Consider the following 25684-nt stretch of genomic DNA (forward strand, 5'->3'; position numbering starts at 1 on the left):
AACAGTTCATCACCAAGTCTTTGCTACACCTCTTTGTCCCAGTTCTTATCAAACCGTTTTCTCTCTCCTCCTTTGCCACTGAGTGGACTGACACGCCGTGTTTGCCTGGAGGTGTATCGGCTGCTATAAATATATACGCTCTGCTATTTCAAGGAGAGAGGACTGTCATAAGAGTAATCATTTTTTGTGGGTTCCCATTACTGGTCTGGTACCAGCTTGAAAGTGTGTTGACATATTTTAAATATTATATTTAGAGTTTAAGTGCAGTGAAAATATTTATTATATGTGATGTTTTCAGAGAGAAAAAATGTCAAAAAAGAATGTGACTATTACTGAATGAGCCTAAAACACAGCAGGAATTATACTATTCCTATCTGAAGGAGACATAGAAACACTTGTTTACCCTTTCATTTTTAGAAGGCTGGGTTATTGTAAGTGTCTTCACAGGTTTGAGTTAATAACAAAAACAACATATCAGACATGTTTCATCAGCTAGCTTGCAGTGGCACATTCTAGTTAAACACAACAGAGGTGAAGCCACTGCACCAGTCAGGAGTTTCCTCTAGGTGACAATAAACTAAAATACTATCTTGTGTTTACAGTTTGTGATTAGTATTAGTAGGTAACTCTGGAACCAGTTTACTCTGAGCTCAGGATCAAAACTAAGAAGGTGAAGTAGCCTTAAATTTTTCTGGTCTTCACACGGAGAACAATCCTCCAGAGTATTTCAGATCAGCCCAAACTGGAATCTTATTTACATCAGCGCTTAAAGCACAACTGCAGCTTTTAGGGATGAAGAATACATGAAACTCAGTTGTGATCATCCGTAGCTCTCGCTCTTGTATTTGAGTGCTCTTGCTTTTTGCCTTAAAAATGTAATTTCTGGAACATTTTCAACCATTTTTTTTCAAGCACTTGGAACAGTTTGTGTCTGGTGTTGGAAAAAAAAAAACATCTATACATGATACAAGCAAAATCAAGAATGAAAAAGAAACTGATAACAAAGGTGAATTGAAAATTTTAGAAATGGAGCTTATCTTCTTGGATCGTGAAGAGTTTTTGTCTATTGTCAATGTGCTTTGGATTCTAAACTGAATGGCTCCATTCCTCAAAAGTGCTGCCAAACATGCTTCTCCGTTCATCTTCTATTCTGCTTTGTACAATTCGTCGTCGCAGGATGCTGGAGCTGATCCCGGCTGGCTATGGGCGAAGCCAGAGGACATCCTGTACAGGTCGCTCGGCCATCAGATCAAAACTGGATTCAAACCTACGGACAACGCTCGATCTGTGTTGAAGATCTGTGTCAGAAAGTTACATGATCTGGCTCTGGAAACACCCGAGTTGTGAATTAAAAGCTAACGATGGTGTGTGCTCCTCTCCTTCATTATAAAATCTGCCAGGAAACCTAATGAAAAGCACTTTGCATTACAAAACCTAACACTGCAGGCAGAAAGTTTGATGGCTTCTGGCTCTGGCAAACAAGGATGTGCTGTATCTGAAGAAACACTGCATGCATAACAAAAAGCAGCTGTTTAATTGGAGTGGGTAAAATGATCAACAATATTTACAGCAATATGAGGTATTGTGGGAAAACCTTCACACTGTTCTCAAAAAATCTAAGGGAAGATGTGCCGGAGGTCTTTTTTCTTTCTTTCAAACACGTATAGCTGAAATCACAGACAACAAAATTTAAAAACTGACAGTTCACTCTGTAGTTTATATAAACACTTGTGGCAAAGAAAAATACATAATTGTCTATACTTTAGCCTACTTGGTTTATATCTGAGCAAGAGCGACCATGTTTACCAATTCTGAGCAAGAATGAGACAACATGTCAGCCTGTCACAGTCACCAGTGCAGAGGCAGAGAAAACCTGAAGAGGAAAAGTTACACCAGGGAACAAACCTCTACTGAGAAAAGCATGAATAAAAAATGGAACCAACTCAAGGCCCAAAACGTCTGGCCCTGTCTGTCAGTCACAGTGACTCTGATCTGGCTTTGGCATGGAAAGCTGCCAACTAAACTGGCACCCTGGTATTAAGTGACAATTAAAATGCTGAGAGAAATAACACAATGAACACTGAATTGCACAAAACCCACTGTGAGCCGGAACAATCTCACCCATGGCGACACAAACCAGAGGATTTTTCAAGGTGAAATATGTTTGAATACATGCTTCATCACTTGAATCTGTTTTGTAAAGTCTGTGTCTGTCACATATGTTTCAGGGGTGGGACGTCATCGATCGAGATATTGACAAGTTGACTCTGATCCACTATGAGGCAAGTAAAGATGGATCCCAAACAATCCATCACAGGCTGTGCTATTTGCAGGCTGGGAGGCTGGGAGACAGCTAAAAGGACATTCAAGACAATTATCCATAAATGTAAGCAAGGATTTAGCTATAATTCACATTCATGGTCGGTCCCTTTTTAATCTCAGAGAGGGAGGCCTCCACAGGGCTTTCCCTCATTTAGCAAAAAAAAAAAAAAAAATCCAGGGCTGTACTGCAACAGATTATTTCTGTAGCAGACAAGTGAAAGCTCATTTCACTGGCTGAGCATATGCCAGAGAATTTGTGATTTGAATGTCAATCAATAACAGTCATCTAGCTGAGAAACACTGGCGAGCCTGTCGACACAGGAAGATAAAGTCTGATTACTCCCAAATACAAACCTAACAAAAATGCTCATGGCGGATATTCGTTTAGTAAATTAATATCATAAAACACACAGAAAGTCAAGTAATAGATAGTAAAAGGTAACTGAGACCCAATGACAGATAAAAGAGTCAGTTTAGCTGCTGATGTGTCTAACTCACTCGATTGTTTGAATATTAAGAGACAGAAATGTGTGTTCAGACACAAATGACAACAGACACAGAAACATATATCTGGACCAACGCATTCTGACAACGCTAATCACATTTTCCCGGTTGAATAATCCCGAACTGCTGCACTGCCCGGAGAGCAAACCGACTCTGCATGAGTCGGGGAAATTCTACAGATCTCGTTCTTCCCGTTTCCTTGCTGCTAGCACTCTTTCGGCATGTTGGGTCTCACAGCAGCAGGATTCGCCCTGCTGCAGGCACGGAGCCATTATCAGAGTTAGAACATCCAAGGCTGTTGCGGCAGCCACCTACAACATAAAAACCACAAACAGCGGGAGCCTCGGCCAACTTCACAACCAGTAGAAATTACAGAGGACTTGATCTGGAGAGCCATCGGGGGGTGAAGCAGGAGTGAGCGAGGCCCCCGAAGGAAGAGCTGGAGCAGGACCCCCCATCGCTGTGCATCACAGGAAAACGCCTGCTACAAACAGCCCCACTGATTTTTATTTTTTAAACTCTATACAGGAAATCATTCCATAGCTCGATACCATCCAAAAGGAGCCTCCACATTACCTGTGGTTTTTCCAGCCAGAGGTTGCGGAGACGCTGCAACATGGACTCACCTTCCCCGGAGGGCCGCTGTCTCCTTGCTCTCCCTTTAAACCGGCCTGGCCTGGAGGCCCCGCGATGCCCTGAGGAGCAGAGCGTACAGCGTTAACCACATCAAAACACCATAATGCGTGACACAGGGTACAAGCAGCACATGCAGCCACACACGTGTACCTGCTTTCCAGGTAATCCAGGTATCCCCTCTTTGCCAGGCACCCCATCTCTACCAGGGACCCCAGGTTTCCCTGATTCTCCCTGTTCGATACAGATACCATGTTCTTATTCACCACAGCACAGTGTGCACTGGCATCGCGTGTATTTTACACTGACATTATAATACATGAGGTCTAAGAATATTCTAAAAGTTGCATTTCAGATATCTGTTCTACGATAAAGTGTCCATCATGAAACGTGCAGTGAACCGTTTCTGTGCAGTAACAGACTGAGGCTGATGAAAGCTGCACACTCACCACCTGCCCGGGCAGCCCTGGGGGGCCCTGCGGACCCTGAGCGGAGAAAATAAAGAGTCATGAAGGAAAACAATTTGATACACACCATGAGATTTTTCAATTAGGTTCACAGGAGAACTGTGACGTTTCAGGAACACATACAACAGCTCCTGGGGGGCCTGGTGGTCCCGGCAGACCTGTGCTCCCCTGGGCTCCAGGAGGACCCTGCAGGCCGGAGGAACAAACTCACACACTGCGCATTTCTCTTAAATCTCATAAAAATAGCAGAGTGGTTATTTTACCTGGACACCAACACCAGCTTCTCCTTGATTTCCCTGTAAAAAATAAAAAAAAAAATTAAAAAAAAGGCATTAATTAACTTGTATCTACAGCTACCAAACAAAGAGTTGGAACATTCTAAAGCAGTGAACTCACCTTCACTCCAGCTGGACCTGGTGCTCCGTTTGGACCCATAGGGCCCTAAAAAACAGGTCAGAACCATGTCAACCGAGGCTGCTGATTACTTTAATAAATACAAACTGAGATGAGTTCTACTCACAGTCGGCCCCCGGACGCCGGGCTCTCCTGGGTTTCCCTGCAAGTCAAACCAAAAGTAAAGTCACATTAGAAAAACGTTGCTCAAAGATAAAATAATACTGAGCTTATAATTTAAAGAATGATCTGACACTCTGGAAAGGCTAAGTGGCTATTATTTTGTCGATCGTTTTTTCTTTTAGTTGTGACGTCCTGCTGAGAGTTGCTACTGACAATAAAACTTCAGACTCTATCAGTGCAGGTAACACATCAACCTGGACAGAAAGTTAAAAAAACAGAACTAACTGAGCCCAGTCGTCACTCCTCTTTAGTCTTTTAGGTTTACACCCATCAGACGTGTGCTGAGTGGTGACATTTCCTGGGGGCAGAGCCTGGCCAGCAGGCCGACGGCCTTGAAAACGATAATGATCCTCTCCTCTAACACTCAGTAAGAAAGTAAATAACAGTATGACATTTGAAAACTCGAGCAGTAAGGCCACATCATGGAATGATGTGAAAATGTCAAGTGCACGCTTTTGAGCGTGAACTTTGAATGTTAAGATTTCAACTTTACTCTTCAAATTTAAGTGAACTCTCAAATGTAATAAATTATTTTTCTTGAATTGCCAATTAATGAAAAGGATATAATTTTATTTTATTTTTTTTAATAAGTCTGAATATGGCATCATATGATGAATTAATACACAGAGTAAGCCTCTGCTCTTGTGTGTTCTGGTTGCTTGTTGCTGTGCTCATGAGAAAACGTTTGACAATCACTTTGTATACAAGGAATGTAGCTGATTAACAATAAGTTGGATAAGAAGCTGAGACATTTAAAAGTGGACATATATAAACAGGGACAGAAACACGGACGAGGGGCTGACTGCTGACAGAAGGCGGAACCGTGCAGAGGATCAACGGCGTCAACAAAGAGACACTTGCATGGTAAGCTGTGAAAAGTCAGTCCTGTGAAGGGATCAGCACACAGCAGACAGCGGCCCAGCTGCATGCACGATAAGCAGACTCCAGCAAACCGACAGCAGGGCCGTTCTGGACTAACCCAGTTCCCTCCCTCCATTGTGCTCTGAATCCTGTCGAGGGCCGTCAGTCGACACTCTTTCTACTCTATTAAATATCGAATGCCATATTTGTAAGACTTATTCCACATTTCAAAAATCTGCTTAAAAAAATAATCCCCCCCCCAAAAAGGAATGAAATGATTTTTTTTTTTTTTTTAAATAAATTTAAGTTTTTATTTTTTTTTCGTTTGGAGCTACTTGTTGTTTCGGCAATGGCTCCATCAGATTTGTCAGATTTGGTATCTTCCCCCTTGTATCCGATACCAGAGGCTTCTGCAGAACTCAAACATGCCAGCAAGCAGCACAAAACCTACCGGTCTGCCCAGAACTCCAGGGAACCCAGGCATGCCCTGGAAAGGATGGAGGACAGGAGGGTGGGGGGGGGGGACAGAGTTGGAAGAAAGGAAACAAGACGACACAGAAAAGGAAATGGACGGAGATGAGACACATACAGAGAGAGAGACTAGTTAGACAGTGAGCTGTGAGCTGCGGTTTGTTTGGGGATCTATGAAGCCTCGGCCCAAAGAGGGAAAACAAGAGTTCCACTGGCTTTGTGTTTGCAGCCAAACCAGTGATTCATCTCCGCAGATGAAGCCTGAAAGCAGACCGGGTTACTGGTTACTCACTGGTTGGCCTCGAAGACCAGCGGGCCCTGTGGAGCCCTGCTCCGACATGCAGGGAGGGAAAATACAACATGTGAAGAAGAGCCGATCACCTCTCTCCCCTTCCTTATATTTACCTTCCACTCTGACTCACGCAACACCGAGGCGGGCGTTCGTAATCACGGTCAATTGTACGGTAAGACGAAAAGACGAAATTTCGGTACATCCCATAATCTCTGAAAACAAACCTGCTGATTATCTGGATGAATATGTTATCAACTTCATACCACTGATTCCTCTGGGAAGTAAAACTCACTCGCCAAGTCTGGAGGAACGGATGATCGCTTGTGTGATAACAATGTCTTAAAATTACGACGTGGTCAATCTAAACTTCCTTTGATTTGAAAAAAATAAAACATGATTTAACTGATGGTTTCATGAGAAAAATACTCACCAAGTTTGCTGGAAGAAACGTTCACTGCACGACACTCAATCATTCCCTTCAGTCCATGTTAACATTTTAAATGACAGTGTTTTTCACTTATCTACATCTTGAGTCTTAAAAGTACTTTTGAGGAGTTAAAAACTGATTCCTCCACGTACCGGTTTACCATCCGGACCAGGCTTTCCAGGTTCTCCTGGTGATCCCTGGAATGACAAACCACATTTCGTGAGGATCTTTTTCTTCATTTAATTCAAAAACCTCTGCTTGGGTCTTATTTTGACCAACAATAGGTGGGAAATTTCAAATTATGCCAAACCCATCAACAAACAGCTCTTTCATTAAACACCGGTCATGAACTGTTCGTGTGACGTGAAGCAGTTTAACACCGTAACCATCCATAATCTGACCTGCGTCATTTTCCTCCTTAACATTCATTTCTGGTATTTTTCTTTGTAACCGATCGATATTTGTGCCATGATCTGGGGAATCTAACGGGACGTCTGAGAGCAGATGTGACCCTTCCATCCATCTTTCACATCACGTTATTCAACTCAAGGTCGAGGCTGACGCTCTGGAACCGATCCCAGCGGAGGACGCCCTGCAGGCCCCAGTCCATCACAGAGCAAACACACACACACACACACACACACACACACACACCTACAGCTCACCTACAATCAGTTTGGTTTGAGTCGTTCTCCTGATGTATGTTTTGTACAGTAGTAGGAAACTGGAGTAATTTCACGGCGGCGGTTCGTGGTCGACGTCTGGACGATGTTAAAGTAAAGCTTCAGGTGCCGGCGTGAACCGACCTGTGAGCCGTCGCGTCCTTTCTCTCCAGACTCTCCTCGCTCGCCCTTATCGCCCTTCGGCCCCACAAAGCCCTGTTTGACATATTAGAAACACCAAATGAGCTCATTCCTATTCTAAACTTCAAACAGGGTCAAAAATGAACTGAGAGGCTCGCCGACCTGATCTCCTTTAGACCCGGATGCTCCTGGAACACCAGGCTCTCCTTTCGGTCCTACGACTCCAGGAACCCCTCTAGGCCCCGGCGCCCCGACCAGCACTGAGTCGGCCGACGCTCCCTGCAGGACAGACAGACTCTTCACGCTGAAGCAGACTATTGGATGATTTCCTCGCCGGGGCAGACGTTACCTTCTGACCCGGGGGGCCGGCGGCGCCCGTCAGTCCAGCTGGACCCTGATGAGGAGAAACTCAGAATTAAGGCGGAAAAGTTTTTGCTCCGTCGACTGAACCGATCTGACGATCACTCACAGCTTGTCCCCGGTCGCCTTTCTCTCCTCGATCGCCCTGAAACACACACAGCGTCAGCGGGGGCGAGCGGCGGCGGACGGCATCGTCTCCGCTCGTCCTCTCACCTTCTCTCCTGGTCTCCCAGCCTCGCCTAGCTCTCCAGCTCGTCCTGGCACTCCTGGTATTCCTGGCTTGCCAGGTTCTCCAGCGGGCCCCGCGGGCCCCTCTGGCCCTCGCTCTAGGATGGCTCTCCCCGGGGGGCCGGTCGCTCCGGCGGGACCCCGGTCTCCTTGGTCGCCTTTACTTCCCCGCTCTCCCGGCAGACCGCGGGCGCCCTGCGGCCGGAAGACGGGGAAAAAAAAAAGCAACGATGTGAATCAAACCCTGGACTGTTGCTGCACGGCTTAAAGTGTAAATAAATAAATTGTACGCACATCCAGACCGGCCGGCCCTCGCGGTCCGGCCTCCCCCCTGTCCCCCTTGTCTCCTTTCTCCGTCCTCGGCGCCGCCGGACGCTGCACCAGGTCCTTCCTGTCCACCACCACCTTCAGATCCGACACCTGCAGACAGAGGACAGAAACAACCCGATGACATTCAGCTCCTTCAGGATCCAGCTCAAAAACAGCCAATCAGAGAAGAGAAGTATCGCAGGATTTATTTCTGGACTTTAAGACCAAACAAGCTGCTTCATAAAATCAGGACGCAGTCGTCACTACAGCGGAGGCCGCCCACCTGAATACCCAGGCTGGAAAGAGCCTTTGCTACATCCTGGTGGGAGGAACAGCACAGCGTCAGTAAACATGGAGAATCACGCTCGCTGCCGGTGTTGGACGAGGCGCTGAAGGCGTACCACTGCCGTCCCGGGTTTACCCGGCGCCCCATCCTCTCCTGGGTCTCCCTGCCAGAGACACGGTATCAGGGCGTCGCCACGGAGGAAAGTATTATTCACATTTTCACATGAAAGTTTCACTTACAGCGTCACCTTTGAGACCAGGCGGACCGCGTTCCCCCTGAACCACAGGGAACAGAAACAGGACGAATTAACTCTGATGAAATGACCAGAGATCAATAAACACCAGCCGGACGTCGTCCAGGTTCACTCTACTCACCCTGGATCCCGCCACCCCCGGGATTCCAGGGACGCCCTGAAAGAGCGAGCGGAGACGGTAAAGATGTCCGCAAAGCGAGAGGCAAACACAAACAGACGCAGACGGACGCCGTCCGCACGCAACGGAAACAAACACTGAGATTTACAGACTGGTTACGATGCAGTTTCACCTCAGAATGTGTAAAAAGCACATAAAAACATTCAATGAAAGAAACAAAGAAACAAAAATAATGCAAAGTAATGTTAAAAAAGAAAAAAAAAATCCTGAAACTAAGAGGTTATTGAGACTCACGGATGTCCCCGGCGGCCCCTGAGGACCTGGAATGGGCGGAGCTTCAACTCCTTTGACATAAACAACCTGAGAGACAGCAGGAGCACGCCTTTTAGATTTAAACAAAAAAAAATGCATATTAAACTTGTAAACTAGCAAATTTTTTAAACAACTTGCACCTGTCCCGGAGGACCGATGCTTCCAGGCACTCCAGGAGTTCCTGGGGGGCCGGCGGGGCCCACGGGTCCAGCGAGCCCCCGGTCCCCTTTGGTCCCGTCACGGCCCTGCAGACACACACACACACCGTTACATAAACAGAGACCGACTCTAAACAGGCTTATTTCCTCCTTCACTGCAGCTGAGAGAGAGCTACAGAATCAAAGCAGGCCGCCGCCGCCGCCCCCCCTCCCCCGCCCCTGCCCCCCCTCCACTGATGTTCCACAGATAATTAATACGAATTTGCACATGAAAACAGCGTGCTGACATTTGGCGCCCCCCTGGATTCCTCTCAGAAGTGGCTCCCCCCTTAAAGGCTAAGCTCGATCATTACCGGGTTGTGAATTGATATTGCAGCTTCTGAGGAGACTATCGATCGAGCGGCGAGCGAGCGTCTGATGTCGGCGTCGGAGCAAACTACCGTTGATACGTGGGAATTTTAGAGGGAACCAGACGAGGCGGAAACAAAAAGGGGGAAGCTTTGATCAAAAGAAAGAATGCGAGCTATATATCGAGTCTGAGAGGTTATAGTGCACAAAATAACTGCCAACAAAAACATATTAGAGGAATAACGACGTGAGGGAGGTTCAGTGAAACTGACGTCTCTTCCAGCCGCTCCGGTTTCTCCTTTGTCGCCCTGTGGATAAGAAATAGCGCCGTCAGATTTCCAGAGAAATACGCAAAAAAAGTGCCATACACGGTAATCCAACCCATCAACACACAGCTGTTTCTACAAAAAATACAACACATTAAAAAAGTTCATTTAACAGTCAAACTTCCTTATATTTCACATTTATCATCACATGTAAAATATAAACTTCACAATGATTTCAAGTAATGGGATTATAATTTTTTAATTAATAAGAACTTTGACGTTTTGATTCAAGTTGGTGTCAAACGATCACATAAGACTAAAAATAATGTCTATTTCAATTTTACATTTACTCTTCAACTTTATACGAAACCATTTTGCCATCATAAACTGAAAAAACTAAATCTCCTCTCGCCAGACTCAGATGATCAGATCAATCCGATGAAGAGGGACAAACCTTCCTCCCATCTTCACCGGGGACTCCGTCCTCGCCCTGGAAGACAAAGCAAAATGGATTTCAGCGTCTGCAGGAACAGACCGAGTGTGCAGGGCTTTACAGACTCAATTAAAACAGCACTTTGCAGCAGAGTAGAATAAACGTCTGCGCTGCTTTCATTCAGTAAACTTCATTCACAACACAGACTCTTGTCAAGGACATTAAAAAAAAGACAAGCGCAGTAAAGAGGAACAAAACAACACCAGCAGAAATTTAAATTATTCATGGACAGTCTATATCACAATCGCAGCTGCTTCACTAAAGAAAATCACTTCCATCAGAGTATCTTCGAAAATGCGGACATTTATTTCAGGGTTGAAAGATTCACTTTAAAACTCTACCATTTTTCCAGGGGCTCCTGGTTTACCGTCTTCACCCAGTTTACCCTGAAAAATAACAAACCGAGTGGCAAATTCAATAAATACAGTGAGCAATGACGAGAAGCGAGAAGCTGATTCAGAGACATGTGGATATTACATTCAGTGTGTGTGTGTGTGTGTGTGTGTGTGTGTGTGTGTGAACTCACAGGCGCCCCTGCATTGCCTGGAGGCCCGACCGGACCGGTGGGTCCCTGTTCGCCTCGTAGTCCTGGCAAACCCTGGCAGACAAAACCAACACAGGTCAGCATGAACATGAAGAACAGCTGCAGAAATGAGTAAATTAAAGAACTGGTTTAACAAGAATAAATCATCGCTGAATCTAAACAGTCTAAACGTATGCCCTCTCAGAAATATCAGAAGAATATAAATGCATTGATGCAGACACGGGGAAGACGAAGGGGGGGATTTGCAATAAATGTTTTTTTTTAATTGTTATTTTTGCATTTTGTTTATTTACCTGTTCATTTACTTGCAGGTTGCTTTATTTGTTTTGAAGGTTATTGAATTTTCTGACTGTTCATGAGTATTTGACTGGTTACAAAAACGCACACACAGGATTCAAACAGTAACCAGAGAGTATTTAGGATTTAAATGATGCCGCTTCGTACTTCTTTTTGAGGAAGTTTTAATTTTCATTGTATACATTATACTAATTATTTTACTTTTAATAATTATGTTCAAGAATAAAATAATTAAAAATAAAATAGACTGAACAAACCATTACTGTGGAGGCATTTCAGGGAAACGTTTACTTCTTATAAACATTTTAAGCACCTACATGGGTACAGAATCATTGTCAAAATTCTTTAAAATATTGTAAAGCGTCAGCAAAAGGCGATCATTAGTCGTGTGTGTGTCTGCCGTCGGACCAGATTTAAATTCTTTCTTGAAACTGTAAGTTTCGAGCAGTTGTGAACTTTTAAACTCATTATAATCAATACTGCACACCAGTTCCCTTCCATGCTGGATCGATCAGGAAACATCTTCCTTTGGCTGATGCAACAGGTCACGTGAGCAAAGACAAGGGGAACGCCTCCACAGCGCCCTCTGCAGCACATCCACTACAACTGCAGCAGGTGTGTGTCCGCAGCTTAGAACGCCACTGCAGCTAGGACCAGACTACTCTTTTGTACAAAAAAAAAAAAAATGCCTGACTAAAAATTGAAAGATCCTTCAGTCATGAAAAAAGACTTCATGAAACAAATGACGATGTTAACACTGGAAGGCACGATTGCTTTTATAGTGGACGAGCATTTTAAGACTTATTCGTCGTTGCGCTGTTGCGCTGAGCGATCACCAGAATGGATCTTCTGCCTCTATCACAGCGTTTCCTCAATAATTACACCACCAGTCTCTACACCCTCCTTCACTACGTTCATGAATCCTGAACTCTTCCTCATCTCCTGTGGAGAAGCTCCATCTACAACATGCCCCGTCCAATATCTCTACAATCTCTCCTCAACCTGTCCTCAAACTTTAGGAACGATTGTTAAAATCAACTGCATTTTTCACACAAATACGACCAAACTGGGAACATGAAACTTACATCCCTCCCAGGTTCTCCCTGTTTCCCAGGATCGCCCTGCATGACAAAGAAAAAACAAACAAACAAACAAACAAAAAAAACAAACGGTATTCAGCTTTACAGTGGGTGATTATACAGCATCAGATCGGGTCTTAAAGCTTGGTGAAAGGTGCACAAACTGCAGTACCCTCTGTCCAGGTGGCCCAACAGCACCGGGTTTACCATCCAGACCAGAGCGGCCGTCTATTCCAGCAGCTCCTCTTTCGCCCTGATCAAACACCAGCGGACTGTTAGATGAAACGTACTGACGTCTGAAACACAACCCGATCTGGCTAAACTCGACATTATTGATGCAGCTTTTCTCCCAGCGTCTACGCTCCTCCTCCTCCTCCAGGAAATCAGCTACATGAGGAAAATAAATACTGGACTGAAGCAGTGGTTCCTGACCTGGGCCCCAAAGTGCTTCGACTTTGGAGCCGTCAGAATTAGATTTGTACACATGAGACTAACACACTGTTTAGAATCAAGGAAACTGGTTTATTGCACAAACCGGAAATGATCTGATTAAACCAACAGTCTGCGCATGCTTGTAAATATCTGCTACTTTACCAGGTGACTGGATTAAAAGCATCTGGAACTCACCACCTAGTGGCAAATGTCTGGTTTTATTTTATTATTTTTTTTTTTTTACTTGTTTGTATTTAATCTCGATAAGAATGACAAGAGTCAGTACGGTGCAGACCTTTTCTCCGGGCGCTCCTCTTTCTCCCGCGTCACCCTGGAGATAATAAGATAGGAAGCCATGTTAATACTTTTGACATTGAAGAATCGAATCACCCGGACGGTTCCAGATATCTGCGGCGGTGACGACAGGCTGACCGGAGGAAGCAGACTCACCCTGGTGCCTGCAGGCCCGCGCTGTCCCTCCGGACCCTGAGCAGACGGCGGCGAGAGAGCGAGAACCATCAGCCGAGCAAACCACGAGCAGCGTGCGTTCAGATCCATATACGATTCACAGCGTATGTCCTGTTAGAGTTTCAGAGTGAGGAGTGAGTGGAACTCACTCGCAGGCCGGCGGCTCCGGAAGCTCCCGACTCGCCTTTCTGGCCCTTGGCGCCGTGCTCTCCGGGGTCTCCTGCCTCGCCCTGAGGACGGCGACGACAGCGGCTGTTTTAGCTGCACTGCAGCTTTTCTTCAACTTAAATTTAGTGGTTTTAGGTATAAAAAAAAAAAAAAAAAAAACCTCATTGATAATCATTCCAAACAAACACATAAACACACACCCTCTCTCCTTTCTCTCCTCTGAGCTGCCCCTGGATGTCGGCCTGTTGAGAAACAAACAGAAATGAATCCATGTCATCTTCATCCCGCTTCCTCTCTGTTTCAGCCTGTCAGACCATGTAGAGCACAAATCTATAAGATTCTATTCTCATTTTTCGATGCTTTGAAACGCACTCACCACTTTTCCTGGCGGTCCTGGAGGCCCTTGGGGTCCCTTACAGAAAAGTGTGCAGACTGTGAATCCAGTCAGAGGCGACATGAAGACATTTCAGAAGATTTAAAAGCAAGGCTAACAACATACCGCTTCTCCTGTCTCTCCTCTTGGTCCTGCAGGTCCAGGGCTGCCCTGTCAGATCGATAAAGATGCTGAAAAGCGGCTCTTCCACACTGCCGCCGCTCCCGGGCGTTCGGCGAAGAAATAAAAGAGCGTATTGAAAAACTGTCTGCATGATGATCCATAAACGCCTCTCACGTTGCGGCCGTGCTCTCCGGGGTCGCCCATGTCTCCTTTCTCGCCCGCTCGTCCCGGCTGACCGGCCAGTCCCTGAGAGCCGCATCAATCAAAAGCCTGAACTATCGGATCTCGGTGACTTTAAAGGTTTAACATGAAATATTAATTCGAAGAAAGAAAGTTCCAAAGATGTTTTCCTACCCTCAGTCCTCGCTCTCCTGGCTTTCCTGGAAGTCCAGACTCGCCCTGATCAGTGGAGAGAAATCACAACTCAGACTGTCGGCACATTATTCAACATCAGACATATTTTCCTTAGCAGAATTAAAAGAAGGAACAGTAAAGAATTTTGAAGAAAACTGCAGTAAACAAAAACAAAACAAAAAAAAGAATGGAAAGTTTACTTACAGGTGTTCCTTCGTCCCCCTTCTCTCCTCGAGCTCCCTTTAAATCAACACTTTAGGAATTAGTATCAGTGAGTCGGGAAAATAAACGACCCCAAATTTCAAAATTCACTAAAACCAACAGAAGAGATAACACATACGCAAAGAAAATTAATATGAGTCATACAAACATGCATAAAAACTGGATTTTACCTCTAAACTGTCATCAATAGCAAGAGAAGCGTGTTGGAAGAAAAAAAAAACAAAAATATCTTTGACCTTGCTGGAATCGACAAAAAATACTATCAGTTCCAACAAAAACTTTACATTGTGGGGAATACATTTTCTTTTTTTTAGATTGGAAATAAGAAGTCCTGACATTCGACCATTATTGACATCAGTGATGATTATGAATTAATGAGCTTCTGCACCTGGAGTATTCATGTCAAGATGGAAAGAAGTAATGAACCAAAGTGAAGAAAAAAATTGTATAAAGTCCAGTAATTTCAGATAAAATCTAATGAGGTAAAAGTAGACTGGAAGCTACACATGAGAGTTTACTCAAAAATATAAAATAAGCAATAGAAAACTGAAACAGAGCAGCAGGGAGAGAGCGAGAGAGAGAGAGAGGAGAAAAGCAGAGAATCTGTAACCTTGCTGAAGAAAAAAGGAGATTTGGGTAAAAATACAGAGCTGGAGGAACAAAATCACAAATGCTTCCAGAACAGCAGCCGCTGGCTGAGGCTTATCGGAATGGCATGGGAAGAAAAAAAAAAAAGCCTTATCTAGCAGTTCTATTTATAAATGAAGCATTTTCTGACAGATCTGAGTCAAGTGCGACTTAATTAGAGGGGAAAGCACTGCAGCCTGCCACCTTTCGCCTCTCTCTGTCCGTCTGTTACAAGATGCTTAAAGATTCTCACCGAACGGAAGACAAAGAACTGACGCTGCTGAAGGGGAAGTTGCTGATATTTACACTTAAGACTCAAACGTTTGCGGGTCTCAGCACACTGACCTCTTTCCCAGGAAGACCGGGCTTTCCGGGAACCCCTGGGCGTCCGTCCTCTCCCCTCTCTCCCGGATCACCCTGGTCTCCCTAACGAACAGTTCGCCAGACAGGTTCAGCCGTCTCACAGAAAAAACACTCTAAAATAAATTTAAAAAAGTAACAAGCTAACTTCCTCTCACCTTTGCACCTGGTTTTCCGCTCACACCAGAAAGTCCCTGAGGCGGAGGCACATGGTTCATGAATATCATGAGTTTGAGGTGTTTCAGGAGGACTTGCTTTAGTTTGACCTTACTCGTTCTCCTGGCTCTCCTTTAGGTCCAACCACGCCTGAGCCTCCAGAGCCCGAATCTCCCTGTCAGCACGACAAGAAGGGACGGTTCAGTCCGACGTATGACGAATGACATGACTTACATATTTTCATAAATATTATCGGCTCACTCACCCGCTCTCCTTTCTGTCCCGCCTCGCCCTTCTGTCCCTTCGACCCATCGGTACCAGCCGCTCCTCTGTCTCCCTGTTGGACGACAGCAAAGAAAGGAAACCCATTAACATTTAGATTTACTCAAATAAAAGGCGTATAAGAGCAGGAGTTTGACAATTTACCTGCTCTCCTTTCTTCCCTGGAAAACCTGGAACCTGAAGAATAATCCACATGTCAGTCAGAACACCAGAAGACAGTCATGGAAACGATCAGACTGACTCCATCGTTAAAATGGCATGCTAGCTGTTTAAAGGCCACGAGTTCAAGGCTTGAAAATGGGAAATTTTAACCCTACATGTGTTTTTGAGGGATATTGTTGGATGTTATATAAACTGTTAAAATGCGTCACTGATAAAATCAATCATATTTCTAAAAGGTTCTACAGTCCTGATGATATCTTGGACACTATTTAGTCTTCCGGTGCTGCTATATGGGGGTTTTTTTTGCACAAAGTGCATCATTGCTAAAGACTCAAAGGGAGCAAGGAAAGAGTTATTTGAATGAGATCCTTTCATTTGTTAATAAATCTCTCAACAGTCTGGGTCCTGGTGATTTTGTCAGATTTAATCACATGATCCTCACTGAGTCCTTGAACATTCAGGTAAAAGATTCTTGTCATCCTGAAGTTAAACCAAATCCCACAGTCAGGCATCATTTCATTACACTGACTGTTTCATGGTGACGACAGCTTAGAGCAGCGACATATTTAAAATAAATACCAGAAGCTACTATTCAGCAAAGCTTCAAGATTATTTTTTTCCACTGTTTTTTTTTTTTTCAAATATTGCTTCATTCTGTCTTATTTTACAGATTTCATGTTTTAGCATTTGTACAAATTCTATGCTTCATTGTGTTAACGTCAGTCTTTTATCCAGAAGTCCAGTTGTTTTACATGCTTTTATCGGTGTAAACCGAAAGAAATCTTTTCCCTAAGAGAATCAATGAAGCATGATTTCTCTCTTCTTCTATACAAATCAAGACAGATCAATGGATTCACTCATACAATACAATTGTCAAAGTGTTTTGTATGTTGATAAAATAGGCTGAGTCCACACACTATAATTTTGTGAAATTGTAGAAATACGTGCCTACAATTTAGGCAGAAGAAATCTATTATTTGAGTATTGTTACTCTGCAGAAATTCTGAAGAAATGATCAAAGTGAATTCTCTGATGACAGTAAAAATATGTAAATAAAAAAAAAAGAAAAAAGAGTGCCGCAAACAGACAACACAAACATTTGCAAAGTAAGACAACCGAATTCATCTAAACGCTTCAGAAAAACGTCTGCTGTGCTGATTGTCGTCTGTCCAGGTCGGGGGCATTACAGTCCGAGGGGGAGCAGGTGAAACGTTTGGCCAAACCACAGAGGACACACACTCCTCCGGTCTGGGCTCAGCTGTTTATTCACTCCTCAAACAGCAGCCAGACTTCTTTGAAGGCAGCAACGTCCATATTTTGGACAGAGAAGACTGACGGTTTAAGGGAGGGGTAATAGAAGCTTTCTATGAGAGGAAAACCACAGTATTTTTATTCTGAGTTAAAGGGGAAAGTTAAAAAACGTCATAGTGTTAAAAGCCACACCCGGGGGCTTCTGGTCCATCAGGATAGAATCCTGGGGTCATTAGTAGATTAGTGACAAAGTTAAAATACCTTCGCTCCACCATATTTTTGGCAACACAGTGTAAGACCAAGTCCAGCTGACCTGATTTTTTTTTTTTCTTTGAGAAGCTTCAGAAAAGCTTCTGAATTTGGTGAAATACCTTTGAAAATATTATCATGGTAATGAAAGAAAAACAAGGAGAAATTCTAAATTAAAACTAAAAGCGACTAAACCATGAATAAAAGGACAAAGAAAAAACAGATAAATGTCATGACTGTCTCGTGTCTTTATGCTCACACTTCTGCCGGGCTCTCCTCTCGCGCCTTCGTTTCCCTGTGAACAGAGACATTCACTTGTTCTTTCATCCTTCCTCGGAAATTCATTTAATCAGATTATGAAAGGCATAAGACATGAGAATCACGTTCCTATTAACCTGCAGCTTGTCATCTGATTCATCCTGAACGAGTCGGTCTCACCTTTTCCCCCGGCAGTCCGCTGGGTCCCGGCAAACCCTGAAAACAAACGGAAACGTTCACTCCCATCGCAGATCGATGCGCCATTATAAAAAAGGCACGCAGGCGTCATTAGCCGATGCTAAATAGCAGTCCGACACTCACTCTTAACCCCGCGGTTCCCGGGGGGCCGGTCTTCCCCGGGTCTCCCTGAGAAGACAGCGGCGTTTTAAGAGATGGAACAAAACTCTCTCTGGAGGAAGCAAACACTCTGAAGAGGTGAGAACGAAAAAAATCTGAACTAAAAACAGGTTTTCACTCACCCTCTCCCCGGTTTCACCAGCCGGCCCTCTTTCCCCCTACGAAGCAAAACATAAACAAACATATGTCAGGTACCTTCACATATAAGAAAGGATACATGCTCGACAGGAATAGAGAAATGTGTTCATTTTCTCAAGGTTACAGGACCACAGCTTTTTTTTTGTTTTTTGTTTAATCAGGACAGTTTATACTTTAGGAAAAGCACAGCTTCAGAACTCCTGGCAGGAGGAAACTTCATTGATTTCCTTAAAAATTACAACAGATTAGGTCTGAAAGCTGCAGGATGTACTGTACGTGCCTGAAAGCCAGTTTCGCAAGGACTGCGACCGGCAGAGGCATTGTTGTAAATGCAGGACGGTAAATTTGTTTTTAGCGAGAAAGACGACAGTAACGGCTTTCAGAGAACCGTTACCGCGGTTTCCCGGTCGTTACACATCAGTATGAAAGATGAAACACTTTCCTCGTAATAAAAAAAGAGAGACACTGAAGATATCTTTCATTTCATGTACAAACAAGTATCTCCTCTCAACATATTTTTATTGAAGTGTGAAAAAAGAGAGAAGAGTGTCTGTTGTGTCTCCAAGACGTTGCTGCAAACATTTTAAGGAACTTTCCAAACCCGTACGACTGCGAAGAGGCGAACACCTGGATCAGACGGGCCATTAATAACTCATTTCCTTTTCATTTTTTTTCTCCTTTTCCTTGTGGTTAAATTAACCATGCCAATTTCTGGTGTCTGTGATTGAGGATCGCAGTAAACTCCACAAACAGGTTTATACTTGATTCACAGCCTTAATGAAAACTCTGAAAACACCGCGTGACTCACCCTGTCTCCCTGTGATCCCGGCTCACCAGGCTGTCCTCGGTCACCCTGTCGGCATCGAGACAGGAACAGACTCAACTCTTCTGTTTGCACCTATAAACAAACGTTTTCTTTTACCTTTTTCTTACCTTGCTGCCAATTTCTCCAGGAGGTCCCCGGGGTCCCTGAAAAAAACCCCAAACTCATTATTTGAACCAATTTTTTCAACACGAAGGAAGTTTTTTTTTTTTTTTTACCTGCTGCTGAACAGTTTGCATGGTGGCTAAAAAGTGTGATAAATTATATCTTATATCCATTTAGAAAAAGCTTTACTGTAACTCCTGTCAGGCAAAAACGCATAATTTTTTATTCCTTAGGAATTCATGTGTTCATCTAAAGCACAGATGCTGCTCTGTGGCATTTACTGACGGATTATAAAATATACACGACCCTGAAATTGTAGTAATCTGTGCTTGTCCCGTTCGGTTTTTCGTCTACTGCTTTAGGCGTCACGTGTCAACGTCTGATGGTCCGACAAACGGAAACATTTCAGGTGAGTGGGATTTCGTGGGTCCTTGAAGAGTATTTCTGAGGATCTGTTCTTCTGTTCAGCTCACTCAGTGTGTAAATGCAGCTGTGTTACAACGACACACACGCAGAACGATTCCATGGCTTTTCTGCGCGAGCCGATTCCATCGGTCCTGTAGGCGGAGCCACAACCAGGTTCTGGATTCTTATGACAAAACTACCGTTAGTCTGACTTTGAATTTTACATAAACAATCTGTGAGGTGTGTGTAGTCTACAGTCAGTCATACAACAGTTTAGAAATGACACAAATGGATATTCATCATCCATCAGTCCAGTTCCTATGGCTGCTTGATCCAGTTCATGGTTGTGGAGGCCGGAGCTGTATGAAGGTTTTCTTCAGCACACTGAGATGCAGACAGGATCAGTCTGGACTGTGTTTGCTGATGTGATTTTTTTTTTTTTTTCAGAAACTGTATCACATTTTAAAACGGCGTTGCGCCTGACTGACCCTGTCCCCGGGATCTCCTTGCTTGCCTGGAGGGCCGGGCAGTCCATCAGCAGCCTCGCCCTGGAAAACAATAACAAATCACTTCCTTGACACAAACACCGGAGAAGGCTCAGCCACTCGTAAAACGAATGGGTCCTCTGCTACCTTGTCTCCTCTGCGACCATCCGCTCCTGCCGCCCCTCGAGGACCCTGAGGCCCCGGAGGTCCTGGAAGACCCTGACGATTAAGGAAAAAAAAAAGAAAAAAAAAAGCAATTAGTAAATGCAAAACAGATCCCATGTGCACAGGGAGTTCACCTGCGAGCTGAATGTGTCAGCACATCACTGATGATTGGCAGCGCTTACAGAGGAGCCCTTGTCGCCCTTCACGGCCACCCCGCTGCCAACTCCTGGTGGTCCCTGTCAGCAAAGAGAGATAAGAGCCCAGGATCATTATGCTCATGGGCTCCTTAGGATATTCCTGCAGTCGGAGGACAAGCTGGCGACGGCGTGACTCACCCTCTCCCCTGTGCTGCCTTTTTCTCCCTCGAGGAAAGAAGGAAGAGAGGAACAGATTGAGGAAAAGGGGCAAGAAAACAATGAACATTGCTAACAGGCAAAGAATAGGACCGCCAAAACCCAACTGAGATATTACTGTCTTCCCGTGCAGATGCATTTAAAAGTTTGATTTATATACAAAACAAAACAAAACAAAAAAAAAACACCATAGGTTTGTGCATAATTGCGTCTTCATATAAAAATGAGAAAATCAAACAAATGAGAGCAGAAAATCAAGAAGGAAGAAAAATTCCAGAAAATGTAATAATTTTACTGATATCACAACAACAACCCAAACTGAAAACTAATACAGTGCTACAGTGTTGCTGGGGATGCAAATAAATACTGTGACAAATACTGTGAATCATGGCAGTTTCCAGACAGAATTCCAAATATCGAACAGAAACAGCATCAGCGGTTTCTGTCTATCCTGCGTTGGACACATCATAGTGGATATATCAGAGAATAATGACAAAATAAATGTGGAATTTATTACATTTTTGAAAAGACTCAAGACAATCACAAAAATAAACTCATAACTTATACGACTAACTTATATTTACATATTGAAAGAAAAAGTCCCAAATGTTCTAAGCCCCCTAAATAAAATACTGATGTGGCTCAATGCTACCACCATGTGTGCAAGTCTGACAATAACAATTTCATCTTAGAGCAAAAAACTCAATTCTCACTTTTTTGCTGCAAGATGAAAAAACCCGCCTGAGGAAAAACAGAGAAGCTACACCGTTTTAATCAATTAATTACATTTATTTAGTGGGGATGAGAATATTTCTTGCTAAAATGTTTTTTGTTTGCTTTTTGCTGAGAGTTGCTTAAAAAAAAAATCACTGTATGAGGCAAACCTTGATGGAAAGTCCTGGAGATCCTGGTATCCCCGGTTGGCCGTCCCGACCTGGTGTCCCTGGAATTCCAGGAGCTCCTTTGAGCCCGTCGATGCCTGGTCGTCCTGGAGTTCCCTAATCCCCAAACAAACAGGAGTCAGCTCACAGCAAGGAGGAAGACGATGCACGCCAAGCAAATAAAAACACAGAAATACAGAGTGGAATTATGTTCCTATATTTTGCATTTTCCATCAATATAAAGGGGGGATGTTTTTCCAGTTGGCTTCTTACTGGGATTCCTGAGACGCCCGGCTCGCCTTTCCTCCCAGGAAGACCTCCTCCATTGATGCCAGGGCCGGGCTCACCCTGCAGTGTCATCAGTGACAGACACAAAGGTGTTGGACATCACTTTCTTCCTAATCTCACTAAAAAATATATCAATAAACCATTTGATTTCAGTTCATTGTGGACGCTCACCCGTTCACCTTTGTCACCTTTTGACCCTTGTATCCCCGTCCTTCCCGGTTCACCCTGGAACGAGAGAAAACACCTCGTATTTCATACACAGACGTGCACCCAGCCTCTCCCTCGGGCATTACTCACTGGGTTTCCTCTGACACCGGGGATTCCCTGTGAACCCTGCGGAGCACAAAAAACACATCTTTTGTTTTTGCCATTAAAAAAATCATTATAAAAAAGTGAAGATTTTATCGCGTCTACTCACAGGGACCCCTGCATTTCCGGGGGCTCCTGGTCGTCCTGGCAAACCTGGGTTTCCATCAATACCTGGGAAACCCTGAGGAGAAAGCAAACCGCCGTTACTTCATGTCTTTCTCTGGCAATGTGTTCGGTGAAGACGACGTCCGTGCACTGACTCGTTCCCCTTTTTCTCCTTTCACTCCTCCGGACGGGTCAATAGGGACGCTCTGTCCTGGAACGCCTGGTCTTCCTTCAGGCCCTCTGGGGCCGTCTCTGCCAGGCAAACCGTCCCGGCCCTGCGTCGCCCAGACACAAGCAGATAAAGCATTACTCAACTGAACTTTAACTTCAACATCGCTGTAACGTCTAAAAAAAAAAAGGAAAAAGAAATCCATGTCTGGTGCTGAGTGACTCACAGGCTCTCCCTTGCGTCCTTCCACACCGTCTCTGCCTCTCTCGCCCTGTAAAGCACAAACGTCACTTTGACAGACGAAGACACAAAAACCAAGAATGGTGACAAAAAAAAAAAAAAAAGTCTGAAAATGTGTGTAGCGTACCTTCTCCCCACGTTCTCCCCTCTCACCCTAACGGAAAAGGTCAAATCAAATGTTTTTAATTAGACATCACATCTCTGAGAGGCCATAAAAACAGGAAGAACAGAAAATATCCACATGATGTGAAGACTTTATACATCAGCAGCAGATTACTGCTTCAGTGACAACAGGTTGAAATACAGCACAACATGTAGAAAGACTCACCCGAGGACACTGGACAGTACACGGACCTGGGCCTCCAGAGGTCTGGAAATTAAAACGATAGATTTTTTTTTGTTTTAGACAAGTGAAATATGGGGCATTTTTTTAAATATGTCTACTGGGAAGTTCTTTTTTTGGATTTGGCCTTTATTATGGCAGGTATGACACATACTGCAGTAGCCTCATCTCCTATTCGAAGAACAAGGTCGTGAACAAAATATTTGTTTTTTTGTTGCAGGGTTTATTCTCACCTCTGGTATCCTGGCAATACCGCAGAGTAAGTCTGCGAGGTCAGTGTGCAGCGCGTCCAACCGTGCTGCATCCCGGCTAAACAGGATATTCTGGGTGCTGCCATCTGTCACCGCTCGGCGCAGTTCCTCCGTATCGGCCTGGTTCGTACCCACTGCTAACACCGTCACACCTGACACAGACACACAAACACACCAACACGTCCTCCTCAGCACAATGCTCGATGTAGAGCTTCAATATCATGTACTCCAATCAGGAGGAATGCTAAAGCATAACCCTTTTCAAAGACAGTCAGTCTGAGCTTATGAAAGAACAAGACACTGGGACGCAGCGATACACACACATGCATAAGGTTGACACAAACACACACCTGTAGCTCTTAGGTTGCTTGCTGCAAGAGTCAGGTTGTCAGTTGATCTCCCATCAGAAACGATGACTACGGCACCGGGGACCGTCGGCCTGCGCCCGGCTGTGGGGCTCAGGAGGTACTGCCTGGTGAAAGTGACGGCCTCCCCTGCAGAGGAGGACGGGCGCTATTACAGCCGACACCTCGAAGGACCAAGCAGCCACAGAGAGGGTGTTCGATCGAGATGATCAGAGCAGATGGAGAATAAATACCGACCGACGTTATTCCCTGGGGTTTCATCAAAAGGCGTGGCCTGGATTTCTTGGAGCAGCGTGTCAGATCTGGCATGGCGGTTGAGCAGGAACCATATTTTGGGTCTATAACCGTACACTACGACCCCCATCTGACAAAGCCGGAAAGTACGCGCAATGTTAACAGCAGACTTCGCAAGAGGTGAACTCTTTCCTACTCGAATAATCTGAGATCGTTCTCGAAAATACCTGTGAATCGCGAGGTCCCACAGCGTAGAACGATCCTGCTGCACTCGTCAGGAGCTCACGCAGAGGTCTTGCGAGGTTAGTCCGATCAGTGGATGCAGGCACAACAAACACCACGTCCAGACGTCCTCCCACACACACTGTGGTTAAAGGAAAAGAGGTTACAGGGAAAAAAAAACGGTTCTGAACTGCAGTTACAGATCCCGTGTCGGTGTCTCACCGGGGCGTTCATCCACAAAGCTCTCTGTCCCCACTCCGCTTGCAAAGGTGGGCTGCACGGTGAATCGGTATCGACGACCCAAGCGCAGCCCTGTCACCTGGTAAGAGTTGGATGAAGCAGGCAGCGTAACGGACAAGCCTCGACCGGTATCTGAAAAATGTGAACAATGATCGGATCATTTTAACAGGGCAGAAGTGCAAAAGTCCAAGTAAAAAAAAAAATTAACAAGTACATCTAGAAAAGGCCCCCAGGCTCAATTACAAATAAACCTATAAATACCACAGCATATACATTTCTACTGAAATCCTAATCAGTATTGATTAATTTATGCTGCAGCTTTTCACTTTCTCTGCCAAGTCTTTGTTCCTCCATAAACAAAACAGACGGGCATGTAACAAGTACAGTCACAGATGATCCAGGTCAAACAAAACTAATTAACTAGTTGAATTATTGGCAGTCATTACTGTCAGAAAGTGTAATAAAATCCATACATAATGCACCACAAATGCCAGACAGTAATAATTCACCATACAATTTTAAAATAGTATAAACAGGTTTAAAAAAGCTGCATCTGCATCAAAATCTGACATCTTCTGGTCAAACTTTAGGAAACCTCCTCTGCTCTGGTCTTTTAAATAACTTAAAATGTTTAAATCTGATCCTTTCTGGGTTTAACTTTTAGAAAAATATAAAACACAACAACCCTAAACAATCTAAATAAATTTAATGGGGCAAATGGTTGGACAAATAATACACTAAGAACATGCTGTACATGCTGTGTATAAATGTGTGCCTCACCTCTTTCGTCTCTCCAGCGCAGAATGTATCCTGTGGCTCCTGGTAGAAGAGTCCAACCAAGCCGCACAGAACTCTGGGTAACTTCGATCACACTCAGAGGAGTGGAAGTACCCGGGGTAAATTCACCAGCTAATGAAGGAAAAACAAAAACACAGGGAAAAAAACGTGTCAAAATACAAGATTTTGCAAACAAATCTATGTATTTAATTTCATATTTTAAATTCTCTGAGCAAGGTCAAGAAAGTATTTGCAGAAAGGTCATCACAGCAGGTTTTAAAGTTAGACTTTTAACTTAAAGATGAAAAGAGTACCGGATATTTGTCCTCCAACTGAATGAAATGAAGATTACATGGCGTAAAGTGTACTCAAGTGTAAACAATTATGAATGTTTTCTATAAAACTCAAAAAGCAGGAAGTATCCTAAAATACTGCTAACTTCAGCATTTTAATGTCTTGTTTTCATCTATGATCACAATATTTCAGTATTTAGATTAGGACCAGACATTTGAGGCCTGTGGTATGAATGTCATACAC

The 25684-nt window shown here is 44.2% G+C and overlaps 1 protein-coding gene across 1 annotated transcript in view; it reads right to left on the reverse strand.

Annotated features, from left to right (window-relative positions):
* Positions 1-25684, reverse strand: part of col7a1 (collagen, type VII, alpha 1) — a 64608-nt gene that overhangs the window by 21797 nt on the left and 17127 nt on the right. The window contains exons 21-86 of the mRNA XM_030091010.1: positions 25151-25279; positions 24353-24502; positions 24136-24272; positions 23912-24038; positions 23660-23803; positions 23292-23461; positions 23044-23085; positions 22843-22869; positions 22702-22746; positions 22462-22581; positions 22311-22382; positions 22190-22225; positions 22064-22117; positions 21878-21952; positions 21608-21721; positions 20706-20732; positions 20553-20606; positions 20353-20424; positions 20209-20268; positions 19321-19356; positions 19196-19240; positions 18372-18407; positions 18214-18258; positions 18073-18108; positions 17894-17929; positions 16117-16149; positions 15956-16027; positions 15806-15865; positions 15693-15728; positions 15520-15600; positions 14530-14565; positions 14326-14370; positions 14146-14217; positions 13975-14019; positions 13852-13887; positions 13676-13717; positions 13457-13537; positions 13290-13325; positions 13135-13170; positions 12580-12660; positions 12414-12449; positions 11014-11085; positions 10829-10873; positions 10449-10484; positions 10001-10036; positions 9363-9467; positions 9205-9270; positions 8914-8949; positions 8779-8814; positions 8655-8702; positions 8537-8572; positions 8239-8364; positions 7930-8139; positions 7826-7861; positions 7706-7750; positions 7519-7635; positions 7360-7431; positions 6706-6750; positions 6127-6162; positions 4447-4482; positions 4323-4367; positions 4190-4222; positions 4050-4112; positions 3909-3944; positions 3613-3693; positions 3453-3521 (exon numbers count right to left, since the gene is read on the reverse strand). Coding sequence (XP_029946870.1) covers positions 3453-3521; positions 3613-3693; positions 3909-3944; positions 4050-4112; positions 4190-4222; positions 4323-4367; positions 4447-4482; positions 6127-6162; positions 6706-6750; positions 7360-7431; positions 7519-7635; positions 7706-7750; positions 7826-7861; positions 7930-8139; positions 8239-8364; positions 8537-8572; positions 8655-8702; positions 8779-8814; positions 8914-8949; positions 9205-9270; positions 9363-9467; positions 10001-10036; positions 10449-10484; positions 10829-10873; positions 11014-11085; positions 12414-12449; positions 12580-12660; positions 13135-13170; positions 13290-13325; positions 13457-13537; positions 13676-13717; positions 13852-13887; positions 13975-14019; positions 14146-14217; positions 14326-14370; positions 14530-14565; positions 15520-15600; positions 15693-15728; positions 15806-15865; positions 15956-16027; positions 16117-16149; positions 17894-17929; positions 18073-18108; positions 18214-18258; positions 18372-18407; positions 19196-19240; positions 19321-19356; positions 20209-20268; positions 20353-20424; positions 20553-20606; positions 20706-20732; positions 21608-21721; positions 21878-21952; positions 22064-22117; positions 22190-22225; positions 22311-22382; positions 22462-22581; positions 22702-22746; positions 22843-22869; positions 23044-23085; positions 23292-23461; positions 23660-23803; positions 23912-24038; positions 24136-24272; positions 24353-24502; positions 25151-25279 — 4283 coding nt within the window. The remainder of the gene's footprint in view (positions 1-3452; positions 3522-3612; positions 3694-3908; positions 3945-4049; positions 4113-4189; positions 4223-4322; positions 4368-4446; positions 4483-6126; positions 6163-6705; positions 6751-7359; positions 7432-7518; positions 7636-7705; positions 7751-7825; positions 7862-7929; positions 8140-8238; positions 8365-8536; positions 8573-8654; positions 8703-8778; positions 8815-8913; positions 8950-9204; positions 9271-9362; positions 9468-10000; positions 10037-10448; positions 10485-10828; positions 10874-11013; positions 11086-12413; positions 12450-12579; positions 12661-13134; positions 13171-13289; positions 13326-13456; positions 13538-13675; positions 13718-13851; positions 13888-13974; positions 14020-14145; positions 14218-14325; positions 14371-14529; positions 14566-15519; positions 15601-15692; positions 15729-15805; positions 15866-15955; positions 16028-16116; positions 16150-17893; positions 17930-18072; positions 18109-18213; positions 18259-18371; positions 18408-19195; positions 19241-19320; positions 19357-20208; positions 20269-20352; positions 20425-20552; positions 20607-20705; positions 20733-21607; positions 21722-21877; positions 21953-22063; positions 22118-22189; positions 22226-22310; positions 22383-22461; positions 22582-22701; positions 22747-22842; positions 22870-23043; positions 23086-23291; positions 23462-23659; positions 23804-23911; positions 24039-24135; positions 24273-24352; positions 24503-25150; positions 25280-25684) is intronic.

The sequence above is a fragment of the Salarias fasciatus genome, chromosome 5, assembly GCF_902148845.1.
Source record: "Salarias fasciatus chromosome 5, fSalaFa1.1, whole genome shotgun sequence".
NCBI lineage: Eukaryota > Metazoa > Chordata > Actinopteri > Blenniiformes > Blenniidae > Salarias > Salarias fasciatus.